The following is a 14,576-nucleotide window of genomic DNA, read 5'->3' as shown; positions in this document are numbered from 1 at the left end:
TTTCACCAAGAACCCCAGAATTATGAAGCTTTATAGCGAGGTCTCCTGTCCTCAGATGAAGAGCCTGGACCAGGAAGGCGAACGACTTTCCTATGGTCTCTGCTGAATATCCCTGTGAGGCCACTGCGGCTCCAGCCGTGAACCAGACACACGTTTATCTGAACAGTGGCTGGAGCCATGGGCCCAGCCTGGTGCCCCAGGGAGGCCCCCATCTCGATATCTGCAGCCTCTCCCCTCCCCCAGGCCACACCCTGACAGCCCCCATCCCGACAGTGTAGAACTGGCCCCATGGCAGGTCCTGGGCCCGTAACCCTCTGACTTTCCCTGACGGTGTCGAAGCCACAGAATGGCTCACGTTAAGTCTTAGGCTTTTGCTGCCTGATTTAGACAAATGTAGTCTTTCGTCTGTGCTATTTCTTCTACGTGCTACAACCTAAGATGCTTTAAAAATGTCATCTGTGGAGCTGGAGGACAAAAAGCATGAGTGTTTAAACAGCCAAAGCCGGGTCACCCCTGGGGTTTGTAGGCACCACCCACGTCACCACGTGCCGTGTTGGTGTCACGAGGCACCGTCCCCAAGACCAGGTGGGTGTGTTAGGCTGTGGCCGGAGTGCGTTTGGACCTGACCCTTTCTGCCAGTGTTCAGTGTAGATCACGTACTGTATTGTGCTTGCAGATCATGTCCTTACACTTATCATCATTTTGCTCAGATTATAATCGGTCTTTTTTTTTTTGTCTGTACCATGCGGTTTGCAGGATCTTAGGTCCCCGACCAGGGGTCGAACCTGGGGCATGGCAGTGAAAGCGCCGAGTCCTAACCACTGGACCACCAGGGAAGTCCCAGATTATAATTGGTTTTAATTCATTTTTTAAAAACTGCAGGCTCTATGGGATGAATGTGCCAGAAAAGCATCGTGCAACATACACACGGGATGTTAGGAGATGCAAAATGAGAGTCGCATGGCCACGTAAGATGAATGAATGCTAGATTAAACAACGTGAAACTAATTAGTTTTCTGCAGGACTTCTCAGGGCCTTTAATAAGAAAATCTTAATTACATGAAGGAGCGATATATACATATACATGTATATAATAGGTAGCATCTTCCAAATCTGTTAGGCCACAGAGCCTTCACCATTTGTTTTTTTCTTGGGCAGCATATTCTAAAGTAACAAGTGGCAGGTAGTAAGTATTTTTAAAGCACCAACTAGGTGCAGTACACTATGGATCAATGAATGAGAGTCCATTTCCGGGATGAGGAAGTAAGGCCTAAATGCATTAGGCCTCAAATAATGATATAAAGAAACACCACGGAGGCTAGGAAGTGACATAGTATCAATTGTCAAGTGAATAAGGCTACAGTTTTTTGTGTGTAGAGGAGAGAGAAACAAACAGAACATATTTTTGCAGATACAGAACACATACATTACGGTTTCTCTGCTCCAGAAGGGATGATGCAGGCCCCGTGCTGCAGGCTGGCCTGGTCCACGCGTGACAGACCGGAACTCCTTCCCCTTCACGTGAATGTGAATCACTGGGGTCTGAACCGACTCAGTGGGCTTGGGATGATGGTCGAGATTCTGCATCTCTTTTATTTTTTAAATTTTTAATTTTTTTATTGAAGTACAGTTGATTTACAATGTTGTGTTAATTTCTGCTGTACAGCAAAGTGATTCAGATATACATATATATATATTCTTTTTTAAAGTATTCTCTTCCATTATGGTTTATCACAGGATATTGAATATAGTTCCCTGTGCTTTACAGTAGGACCTTGTTGTTTATCCATTCTCTATATAAAAGCTTATATCTGCTGACCCCAAACTCCCAATCCATCCCTCCACTACCCCCTCCCCCTTGGAAGCCACCAGTCTGTTCTCTATGTCTGTGAGTCTGTTTCTGTTTCATAGATAAGTTCATTTGTGTCATATTTTAGATTCTACATAAAAGTGATATCATAGGATATTTGTCTTTTTCTGTCTGACTTACTTCAGTTACTGTGATCATCTCCAGGTCCTTCCATGTTACTGCACATGGTATTATTTCATTCTTTTTTATGGCTGAGTAATATTCCATTGTATATATGTGCCACATCTTCTTTATCCATTCATCCGTCAATGGACATTTCAGTTGTTTCCATGACCTGGCTATTGTAAATAGCGCTGCAATGAACATTGGGGTGCATGTGTCTTTTTGAATTATGGTTTTCTCAGGGTATATGCCCAGGAGTGGGATTGCTGGCTCATATGGTAGTTGTATTTTTAGTTTTCTGCGAGACCTCCAGAGATTCTGCATTTCTAACAAGCTCCTAAATGGTGCTGATGCCACTGGTCCAAGGACCACACTTTTCCTGTAAAATCCAGATAATAACTGTTGCAGGATTTGTGGGCCGTGCAGTCTGTCCCAACAACCCAGCTGTCGCTGCAGCACGAAGATGGCCACAGACACTGTGTTAGTTCAAGGGCACGGTTGTGATCCCCCAAGACTTTATTTATAGACTCTGAAATCTGACCTTTATATAATTTCCATGTGTCACAAAATACTCTTCTTCTGATTTTTTTCCTAACCTTTAAAAACATGGAAACCAGTTCTTGGCTCACAGGCCTCAGGAAGGCAGGCGGTGGCCTGCAGGCTGTGTGCGCTGCCCGAGGTCAGGGTGTCACAGCCCTGGGGTGGCCGCAGGGGTGTCCCAAGGAGCTTATCTAACCAAGGCAATTAATCGTCCTCTCTTTTAAACCTTAATTGCGTTTTTTCATGCTTCATTTTCCCTCTGACAGTTGGTTCTTATCTTTTTATGGCAGGGTAACTCACCCTCGGTAACATACAGACCCCTAGACTCTGGCTGGTTCCAGAGTCCACCGGGCTCGACTCTTCCCGTGGCCTCTAGTACCTGACGTGGTGCCATCCACGTGGAAGATGCCCAGCACGCATGTGCTCAGTAGGACTGAATCTGTTGAAGGGCACCTTTCGCTTGCTTGTGAGGAGAGCGGCTCCAGGGTGGGATGAGCACAGAGCGTGGGGGGAGAACTCCAGGGAGCAGAGAGGAAGCAGGTCACACATGCGGGCCGCACAGGAAACGAGAAATCCATGCAGATATTTGACAGCAACAGGATTCGTATGGGAACATGATAGAAAAGAAAACCTGGGCCAAATTATAGGAAAGCCGACAATAAAGATCTAAAGTTTAGGGAATGATTCATGTAGGGAAGAGTGTCGAGTGCTTTCACCTGCCACAGGGTAAAGAACCCATAGCTTGCCAGGGAAGAAGAAATCAATCAAAAGACTTCAGGTCAAGTAACACTGAAGCCATAGACAGTTCTCCGGGGGGGCGGGGGCGGGGTGAGGATCTGGACTGTGATTGTGGAAAGAGCAGAGAAGAAGGGACTAGAAAATGGTTCTCAGCCAGAATGTTCTCCAAGACTTTATGGAAACAAAGGAAATCACAGACTCCTCAGAATCATGAAATACCGCCCTTCTCAGCTGCCTCAAAAGCAATATACCTTGCATTGCGTAGAGGCTCAGTTGGCTGGGTTTTTTATATGGTTTTTAATTCCCGAAGTCATGTCTGTTCTTTTCCAAATACCCCATACTTATTTTTTTAATATAGTTTCTGGAGTTAGTATGCTAAGTATTAGCAAACTGGCTTGTTTACTAACTTAACTTTCAGACTAAATATAGACAGAAGCCTATATTATGCTATCTAAATGCAGAAAAGGTTAGTTTTCACTGACATAAAAAGGATGCCGAGTCCAAAGAATTTTATAGAGAATCAGCCTCAGGGAAAATGTCTCAGTGCTGATTAAGAGCTGAATGGACAATTCTGTCCCAGAGACTTCAATCCTTTTAGTTGTCAGTGGCACGTTCCTTCGTATTTCTTTAAAACTAAATCACATTTGTGGGGAGGAGGGTTAGGGCAGCTTCGTGTTTTTTTGTAAAACTCCTGTTGAGAGTTTGAGGTGCTCAGGGAATAAAGGAAAGGGTGTGAGGGGGAACCCGCACAGAAACAGTCTGGCCACCTGCCACCTCCCACACCAAGGGCCTGGTCGATGGGAAGGGGTGAGACCAGCAAGAACGAATCACAGAGCACTGCTGCCCTTGCCCGCGTCATGGGGGCCGGGCACGCTGCTGGAAGGTTCTCTAAATATCAGAAATGTGGAAGGCGTTAAGCCCAGCTGACCAGGTCAACAGGAACGTTGCTGCCCAGGGTCTGTAACGTGACAGTGTCGCCCTTGATACTGTACATTAAGTATTTTGAGCACAATGTTTATATTACTTTCATATTTTTCTTTACATACGAACAATAGATAAAATCGTAATAGACGTGAGAGGCACTGGTGACAAAACATTTTTGTAAGACACTGGGAACTTGTGTTCCTTTCATTTTGTAACTGAAATGGTCTTTCCCAGTGTGATGATGTCCCTTATTTCCAGGTTGATGAAATGTACAAGGTGCTTTACAAAGAAAACCCATGGGAATTGTCTAGCCATGCATTTCATGGTCTCAAATGTAATAGCATTTAGTAAGGTCAGTAACACGGACACAAGCCTTTTTTTTTTTATCAGACAGGCATCTCGTTACACAGCATCTCGCCTTTCACTTCTGCTTTATTATTTTAAACGTCCCCTTTTCCTTTCTCTCCCTCCTGTCCTGCTACTTCTGTTTGGCCAGCAGATGGTTCTGTGAGGGGATCGAGCTGCACAACAGTCCCGACATCCAGATCCGCTGGGACGGGGGCGACCTGCACACGCTGGTCATAGCCGAGGCCTTTGAGGACGACACAGGGCGCTACACCTGCCTGGCCGCGAACCCCGGTGGCTCTGACACCACATCCGCCGAGGTGTTCATTGAAGGTACCCAGGGATGTGCGGTGGAGGCGTGGGGTGCCGAGTGGGCAGGGGCCCATTGCTTCTTGTGAACGTGATTTTCCAACGTTGTGAGTCAAACCTCATTTGTCCTCCAGGACAGATAAATCGAGTGGCTCTGACACTTGGGTGTATGTCTACGTCGACAATGTCTGATGTCAACATTTGTTCCTTTTCATTTAAAACATTTCAACTATGTGAATTTATTTAGAATACTAAGTGTCCAACTTATTTCTGGTTTCTCTGGTGGACAAAGAATGTGGACCTATTAAAATACTAGAAATACTAGACCTATCAACCAAAGTTAAACTCTAAAAGACTTAGGAGATCATTCACAGAGGTGTTAAGTGGTTGAATATTTTTAAATGTTCTCATTTTTTTTTAATTCTAGAACTTTTCCTTTTTTGATAGGATGCTGCTATTTCTGCTAAGTGTATCATGAACTTGCAATCACTAGGTGAAAAAATTTCCAGAATCAATGTTGCATTAAAGAGGGGTGGGCAGAGAGTAGAATATCTCTGTTGTTCTAACAATTCATTTTTGACGAGACTCAGCCTATAGGGAATTAGAAAACTTGCCATCAAAGTATATAGTTTACATCACTGTTGCATTTTTATCAATATCAATGACTTAAGTTGGAAGTGGCTTAAACACCAGTGTTCTATGTCCCTAAAGCCATAAATTGGTGAGTAGCCTTGTAATTGCTTGCATTTAAAAATAGTAGTTGGAACACAGAGAGAAAATTGAAATCCTCGAGGTCTCCACTACCTTCATCTTCATCTTTTTACTAAATTTTTTTTACTCTTTAATAGCACTAAGTTTCTTTGTTTTTTAAAGTAGAAGAAAGCAAGATGTGAACCATTATTTATAGCCCTTGTAAGAACTGGCCAAAAAAAAAATTAGTTTTAGAAGTAACTGTTACTGCCAACTAAAACTATGTGCCTTTACTTTTAATAAAAGGGTCCCCTACATTGTCTTTGAAAGCATCTATGAGCTCCTTCGGGGACCTTGTCCTGCTAACAAGAGCAAACCTTCTGTATTAACAATAAGTGCTGCTACGTGGCACTTACATGTATACACACGTGCAGACGTGGTCATTTAAACCTCACCGTGAGCCTGTGAGGTGTTATCAGGGTCCCCTTTTACACACGGGTAAACTGAGCCTGGGGAGGTGAAAGGGGCCTGTTCAAAGTCACTCCAGGATTTGGACCCAGTCCGTCTTGCTCCAGGGCCCATATCCTATTCACTATGTCACGTGTATCTCAAGTGCTAAATGAACAGGAAAAGAATGGCAAAAAAGTTTTTAGCATTTAGTAAGCGAGGAGTGAGTATCGGTCATGGGCTGGCTGTGGAGCAAACTTCTTGAAGCATGTTAGAATACAGAGGAGGAAAGTTAAACTTCCGTTAAAAAAAAAAACAAAACAAAACCCGTTGCTAATGATGGTCAGATTTGTCTTCCAAAACCAAGTTCAACTAGAGCTGCTTAAAATTAAATGCTTTATTTGCTTTCAAGTTTGCTAGAAATGGGTACTTCAGTGTGGACTGGTTCTGTACTACAGACATTAAATCACGTCAGTTTTACATACTAGTCTACCAACTCGATTCAGCCACATTTATTAAGGCCTTGCTCTGTGCCAGACAGCGTGGGCGCAGATATGATGGGGATGGGCCCTGCTATCAAGGAGCTCCCAATCCAACAGCAGAGATGGACACATTTTTTAAAAAAGAATATAAAATAAGTGATGTTATAAGTGATATAACAGATATCTAAAGTGTTATAAGGATACAAATGAACTTAAAAGATTAACTGCAAGGTATATAAGACACACTAACTTTCATAGAGTAAGAGGAACTAGTTCTCTGCCTTGGAAACCACTTCAGCATCTGACTCTGGAGGTCCAAAACACGCATGCCATGGTCTTTCACTTTGTTTCATTAAATTGAGCTCTGCCAGGTAGAAGCCCCTGCAGTGCAGTCCTCTCCTGCCTTTGGGGTCTCTGCACAAGCTACTTAACATGGGAAAAGCACCCCCAGTTCTACGTGCCACATGTGGTCCACGCGCAGGGCTCCACAGACGTGGCGGGTGTTCCCAGTGTCCCTTTTTGCACCTGAGGACCCTGCACTGGCTTCGACGGCCCACCAGCTGTGGGTCTGGCTTTAGATCTTTGTGCTGAGGAGAGGAGGGGTCTGGGCAGAGCCGGAATAAAGAGCCCTTAAGCATCAGCCTCCTAAGCCTCCTGGAAAGTGTGTTAGGAAACTGGCTCATCGTCCCCATGAAATATGGGTGATAACTTTTTTAAAGCCTGATTTTGGTGTATTTTTATCCCTAAGAACAATTACATGAAATGGGAGAGAATTTCACATAAATTCTTAGGCTCCTATTATGACTGAAAAGAAGACGTGTTTATGTTTTCTTACTGCAGCACTAAATTAGACCTAGGAGTATCTCTGTTGTCCCTAAACGACATTGCTATTGCTATGTCAGCGTGCAGTATGGGGGTAGAGGTGGGTACCAGAGGGTAGGAAGTTTTCTATAGATTTAAAAACCTCGAGGAAACCGTCCCTAAAAGTTTAACAACCTACTAGTTGGAAACTGTCTAAATTTCACTGCCTTGTGCAGCAACTTTTAGAATGATATCGAGGAAATTTCAGTTTAAGAACAGTAACTAAGGGGCTTCCCTGGTGGCGCAGTGGTTAAGAATCCGCCTGCCAGTGCAGGGGACACAGGTTCTAGCCCTGGTCCGGGAAGATCCCACATGCCGCAGAGCAACTAAGCCCGTGCACCACAACTACTGAGCCTGTGCTATAGAGCCTGAGAGCCACAACTTCTGAGCCCGCGAGCCACAACTACTGAGGCTGGGCTCTAGAGCCCGTGAGCCACAACTACTGAGCCTGCACTCTAGAGCCCGAGAGCCACAACTGCTCAGCCCACGTGCCACAACTCCTGAAGCCCATGCATCTAGAGCCTGTGCTCCGCAATAAGAGAAGTCACCGCAGTGAGAAGCCCGGCACCGCAACGAAGAGTAGCCCCCGCTCGCCGCAACTAGAGAAAGCCCGTGCACAGCAACAAAGACCCAATGCAGCCAAAAATAAATAAATAAAATAATTTTTTTTAAAAAAAGACCCCAAAACCAGGAACTAACTTTTATCTCCTAGTGTTAACTAGGAACCGAGCCGTGGTCTTCATTTTCACCTGGATTATCTCATTTAATCCTTACAAAAATCACCCCATTCTGTGGCCGAGGAGACGGCAGCTCAGGGAGACTTGTAGGGCCCCAGACCTCACACACACACTCACGCTCCCCTGGGCCTCAAGGACTAAACCCAGTCAGTGCGACCCCTTAAGTCTGAAGAGCCACAGGGGAAAATGCAGATGAACCTCGGATCTTGGGGCATCAGGGTCGCCACCTGCATCCAGTAACGGGCCTGGGATGTGTGCCTGGAACATCTCAGGACGTCACTGAGCTTTTGGTCGTTGGTCACGTGTTCACTGAAGGGCCCCTGCAAGGCAGGCGGTGGGCCAGGCACTGGGTGGGGACACTTGGCAGGACAGGCAGGCCTCGGTCCTTGCTGCGCGGACACTCCAGGAGAGGAGGGACGGGCCCCCCTCATAAACAACCCCAGCCCCAGCCAGCAGGTGCTGGGAAGAGAAGGAAGGTGGCTGAGGGTAGGGGGAGGAGGGCCTCCCTGAGGAGGTGACATCCGACCTCAGTCTGGGCTCTGAGAGGACGCGATGGGGAGGCTGATGGGGCAAGTGCTGCAGACAGAAGTAGGGGCAAGGCTTGGCAGGAGGGGCGGGTGTGCCCAGGGGCGCGGAGGGGTGCAGCGGGGCGGCAGGCAGCTCACGCGGGTCATGCCGCCTTGTGGTCGCTGTTAGCCGGCCGGCCTTTGTTCTACCGAAAATCGCCACTTGTGGAGCGTTTAAACTGAAAAGTCAGATGATCTGATTTCCATTTTCAAACTGAAGGTTGGCTTGTCATCGGCAGCCCAGTGAGCAGCGTGCCGGGGCAGGACCGGACGCGGATGGCGGGGCTGCGGCAGCGCGCCGTGGAGACGCGGCAGAGGCAGGCCGACTGCAAAGCCACATGGCGGCTTAGGTGTGGGCTGAGGGGCCGCGGGAACGAGCAGACCCCGTGGATTTCGGCTCCACCGTTGGTCGTCTGTGGGGGGGGCGAGGAGTGGGCTGGGGCACAGAGGGACGTAGGTGATCGTTTGCACACCCGCGTTTGGACGGCCGAGTGGACACAGGTGTGGGCAGGTGGCCACGCGGGTGCAGCGAGCGCCCAGGGCAAGGACGTGCACTTGGAGCTTCAGGATGTAGATGGTAACTGAAGACACGGGACTGGGCGGGACCGCGTCTGAGCCTGGGCGACCCTCCCCACGCGAAGATGCCCCGGGAGGCGGTGCCGGCGTCGGAGCGTGAGACGAGGGCCCTGGGGCGGGGAGGCTGGGGGAGCGGGTCGGTGTTTGAGGGCGGAGGGCTGGCGAGCTCGGGCCCCCCGCTGCCGGGGGCCAGCGCTGAGGACAAGGAGGGGCAGGTGTGGATGCTGTGGGGCACGTTGGTAAGAGGGGCTCGGAGAGCCTGGAGGGACCAACGCCGCGCGTTGCAGGACCCGGAGGGACGCCCGGGAACGCGTGGGTGGGCGCCAGGGCGGTTCTGCCTAAGCACCCGCAGAGCCAGGGGCCGGTACCTGGACCGGAGCACCGGGTCAGGATGCTCTGTGAGCCTGTGTGCCTGTGGGTTTTTGTAGCAGAATTTCTAGAGTATATTTCCATGCTGATGAAAACGGTCCAGGTGAGAAAACGCAGATCCTGCAGGGGTGTGTAAGGGGGAGTGTGAGATGCCAGGGAGCCAGTTCCTGGAAGAAGAGAAGGAGATGGCCTCCGCCCACAGTGTGCAGGTGGCGGAGAGCTGCTCTCAGCAGTTGCGGGGCAGAAATGGGACCGGTGAGCACAGACACGAGACCTAAACGTGGATATCCCATGGGTGCGTCCTTGCCGCCCCTCCTGACCCTGTCGTGGACGGCACAGGTCTTTACAGCTCGGGGAGCCCCGAAGGGGGCAGGAGGGGGGCTCCCAAGTGTGCGATGAGGAAGCTGGGTTACACCCAACCCTGACCCTGTGGTTGGGGGGTTGAGCTGGGTTGGGGAGGAGGGGACGGCGTAAAGACGGTGGGGAAGGACGGGAGTTGTGAGCGTGGCGCACGCCGGCAGACCCCGTGTGGTGTTTATTTGTAGGTTCTCCAAGCTTGTCACAATCAGATAAGACGTGTGCCCCTTTTAAGTGACATTTCAAAGTATGTGGAAATGTTACACAAGGAGCGGTCCCTGTGGCTGCAGCAGGACACAACCTCTCTGAGCGAAAGGTTCCTTCTGCTGGATCTGGAAGGCTTGCTGTGAGAAGCTGACGGAGTCTAAGCTCAGCTTTGCCCATTCTCCAGTGTTCATTTTTAAATATCTTTCCTGGTATTTTCTGGCCAGCCCGGCTCCCAGCTCCAAGACCCAGAACAGCGATTGGATGGCCCTTTGCTTCAGCTTCTCCATCTCTGCCTGGAGAAATTGATGTTCTCGTAAGAAATGAGTGAGTTAATCCCCTAGAGGGGACTGACACACAGGGTGAGCTATTGCTGCTGTTACAGAAATAGCACATTTTCATTTTAAAAAATCTAAAACATGGAAGTAAAGCTATAAAAGTCATGTGTAATCCCACCACCCTGTGTCCGCCACTCTTAAAAATTTTATTGTTCAATCTTTTATCTAAATGTGTATATTATATTCTACATACTCTTTGGTATATATTTTTTTAATTTAATTTAATGCGTCGCGAACATCTATGCCTGTCATTGCAGTTCTTTAAAACTCATTTTAATGCTTTGATAGTCATTCATCATTTATACATTTTTAAATCATTGGCATTGCTTCAGTTACTCTTATCTGAGACAGCAAATGATTGTTTCTGGTAATTATAGCAACTGAGAAAGGAGAGGGGGAAAAATGAGTAGTGGGAGTGGAGAGCAGTGTGTATTTACGCCTTAATTTTGAAAAGCAAACGTGGACCAAACAATGAACTAACTTAACTCCATGGCTGGATTCACTAAAGTCACTCAGGGACTTAAAATGTAAATATAAATAAAGGAAGATAAATAGATAGTTCTTTTTAATGGTTAATACCTGCTTTTAGGAAGACTGCCTGTTTTCTGAAGTTGAAGCTGTATTCAGTTTGTTTCCACTCAGAAATACAGCTTTTTCTATATTACTAAGGAAGATATTAGACTGACAAAAATAAAAATAATTAAAACATGGTGTTTCCATGAACATGGGGGAAATGGGCATTTTGACATACAGTCATCCCTCAGTATCCGCAAGAGGATTGGTTTCAGGACCCCCCGGGAAACCAAAATCCAAGGATGCTCAAGTCCCTTATATAAAATGGTAGAGTATTAGCATATAGCCTACATAAACTTTAAATCATCTCTACATTACTTATAATACCTAACGTAATGCTATGTAAATAGTTACTGGTGGGCAGCAAAGGCAACTTTGCTTTGGGGAACTTTCTGGCATTATATGTATACATATTTTTTGACCTGCAGTCGGTTGAATCCACAGATGCAGAACCTGTGGATATGGAGGGCCGACTGTATCTGTATTTACACCCCTTTCTGGGGAGATGTTTAAAATGGAAATAAATATATCTGTTGATAGTAGAATGAAACAAATTCTGGTAAATCGTCACAAATGTATTTGAAGCAGCCATTAGAAAACTATAAAGCACGTTTATTAACGTGGAAAAGCATTTCGCAATGTATTGAGTGGGGAAAAAGCAGAAATTGAACAGTATTACATCATAATATTATATGTATTATATATGTGCACAGGGGTAAACTTCAGCAGGATATGATCCAACGTGTCTGGGTGGTGGTATTCCGAATGATTTTCTTCTTTAATTTTTGCTGTTGTGCATTTTCTGGGTCTTTTCCTACAAGGAAGTATTATACGGGGTAAGTTTTTTAAATGGTGAGGGAGCGCCTTTTAAAGGCAAGATGGGAGGCTCACGGTTGTGGCTTTCCTGCCTGCTCTCCATCACTAGAGCAGCTCAGGGACCACCAGCATCGATTCCTCACTGTGTGGAGAACAGCGTAGACACAGGTGACCTGTAGGCAGGTGAACAGTCGATGAGCAGACGGGCAGGGGGTGACCACAAGCGCTGGGGCCCTGCCCCTTTCAGATGGGATTTGAGAAACAGACACGGATGAATGTCCCCCTGAGCCAGGGGTGTTCTCCCCTGCCCAGTAGGTGCAGAGCTGGGGACCGAGGGGTGGGGGCAGAAAGGGAGTCAGGGGATCGCCCTGGGGGAAAGGGGCCTGCAGAGCAGCTCTGGCCCCACGCCAGGTGGGAGGTGACATTGAGATCCTAGCAGGCTCGGTCAGGTGTGCAAAAAACAGCAAACGCATCCTTATCCAGTGGACGTGAACCTCTCTGGTCCTTGTTTCCCGGCAAGTCAGTGAGGAAAAAGCCACAAAAAAAGAGTGAAAGCAATAATGGCTTTTTAATCATCAGAGGGGATTTTCCCGATGATCTAAACGTTGGGAATCGGATGAAGAATAGCTACTCCTCTCCCCGGCTTCTGGCCGCTGAGTGTCTCTGGTGCCGTCCCTGGGGCCTGCCTGCTCCCGAGGGCTCTCTGGGGTCTGGGGGGCTGCCCGCCCTCGGGCCGCCGTGACCTGCTGACCCCAGCCTGCGGGGGTGCCGGCGTTCCTCCTTGTCTGTCACCTGGTTTGGCTGCTTTGCTGTTTGTCTTGCTCGGTTTCCCTATCCTCCTGCACAGGTAGTCTGCCCCTCGACCACGCTCGTGCCCAGACACCAAGTCCAGCCGCGCTGGCCGGTGTGCAAACCCACCCTGTGTCCCTGGCCTCCCCCACCCCCCCAAACCCGCAGCTGCTCGCTCGTCCCCCAACTCACCCCCCGTCACTCATCCCAGCAGAGTCACAGGCCTGCCCTGAGCACCGGAGACGGCGGCTGGGGGCGGGGACGCGTGGTCTGGGGGAGCCGGGGCCTCAAGTTCAGACCCTGGGCTACTGCCGTGCAGTCCCGTGGCCTCACGCAGCCCCTTCCCCTCCCTGGTTCCTCGGGTCTCTGGTCTGTAGTTGGACGCAGCTTCCCCTTTTAGGGAGGCTCATCATCGTAATGACCGAACGCCGAGCCAGCCGATGGCCAGGCACATGGCACTACTCAGAATGGGTGCGCCCTTCCTGGCCACACCTCAGTCAAGTCCTCAGAAGTGTGATGTCCTGAGTGGCTGAGCAGCTCCGAAGAGGCAGCACAGAACATGTCTGGGCCGGTCGGAAAGGACAGAAATCAAGGAGGGACCCTGTAGGCGCTTCCCACAAGAGCGGACGATGTAATTAAAGGTTCAGGCGTGGGGAGAGGCCAGGAAGGGGAGCTCTCCGCTCCTCTGGTCTTTATCTGGAGCCCCTCTTGGCAGAGGCTCCCTTGCACCCTGCATTCCCATCCCTCCCCGGACCCCCAGCTTTATGCCGTCCCATTTCACTAACCACCACGTCATGCGTTTATTTGTCTGCGTCTGTGTCCACATAGAATGGAAGCTCCCCAAGGGCAGGGAGGGGTGTGCACTTCACTCCAGCATCCTCGTTACACAGCTGGGTGTGCACGAGACTAGTGGAAATAGCAGACTTAATTTACTGAGCAGAACTCACAGATCATCTAAGTTTATTATTTTGTTTTAAACAGGAAAGGTGTGTTACAGGAAAATTAACCTGACATAGATGAAGACAAAATTGAGAGAGGGAGCTGGGAGGACAGGGTGGTCTGTGTGCCGTGATGGTCCAGGACTGGGGATTGCTGTAGAAATAAATAGGAAGGACCACAGGCACCCTGCAGTCACCTAAGCAGGGCTTTTACCATCAGTAATAGCAGGAAAGCCATGGTAGAGAACAGTCACGGGAGGGCGCACAAGGCACTCTTGCAAGAGAATTAGGTAAACGTGTACATTCTCAATGCATCAACAGGCAAATAGAACCAACTACAAAGAGCACAAGTATACAGCAGCAACTAACATAACAATGTGAAGCAATTATACTCCAATAAAGATGTTAAAAAACAAAAAGAAAGCACATATAGTGTGATTCCATTTGTACAAATACATGCTCAAATATACAGCCATCCCCCCTCATCCAAGGTTTCACTTTCTATAGTTTCAGTTACCACAGTCAACTGTGATCCAAAAATATTTTATGGAAAATTCCAGAAATAAATGATCAGTTTTCAATTTTGCCATCTGAGCAGTGTGATGAAATTACTTGCCTCAGCTTTGACTGCCAGGATGTGAGTCATCCCTCTGTTCAGTGTGTGCTGCCTGTTAGTCACCTAGGTTGTCATGCTGACTGTCCCAGCGCTCGTGTTCACTGACCCTGATTTTACTGATACTGAAAATGGCCCCAAAGCACCAGAGGAGTGATACTGGCAGTTTGGACATGCCAGAGAAGCCGTGCAGTGCTTCAAGTGAAAGGTGAAAGTTAATAAGGAAAGAAAAGAAAAAAAAAAAGTATGCTGAGGCTGCTAAGATATACTGTAAGAACAAATCTTTTGTCTGACAGGTTGTGAAGAAGGAAAAAGAAATCCATGTTAGTTTTGCTGTCGTGCCTCAAACCCTAAAAGTTACAGCCACGGTGCATAAGTGCTTAGTTAAGATA

General features: G+C 48.0%; 1 protein-coding gene across 1 annotated transcript in view; it reads left to right on the top strand.

The window, feature by feature from the left end:
* Positions 1-14,576, top strand: part of PALLD (palladin, cytoskeletal associated protein) — a gene marked incomplete at its 5' end in the record, with an annotated part of 382,869 nt that overhangs the window by 142,420 nt on the left and 225,873 nt on the right. The window contains one exon of the mRNA XM_082624950.1: positions 4,674-4,852. Coding sequence (XP_082481076.1) covers positions 4,674-4,852 — 179 coding nt within the window. The remainder of the gene's footprint in view (positions 1-4,673; positions 4,853-14,576) is intronic.

This window comes from Mesoplodon mirus, assembly GCF_964341445.2.
Source record: "Mesoplodon mirus genome assembly, chromosome: 1".
In the NCBI taxonomy this organism is placed as follows: domain Eukaryota; kingdom Metazoa; phylum Chordata; class Mammalia; order Artiodactyla; family Ziphiidae; genus Mesoplodon; species Mesoplodon mirus.
The sequence above is the reverse complement of the archived record's forward strand: the minus strand, read 5'-3'. Positions and strand labels throughout refer to the sequence as shown.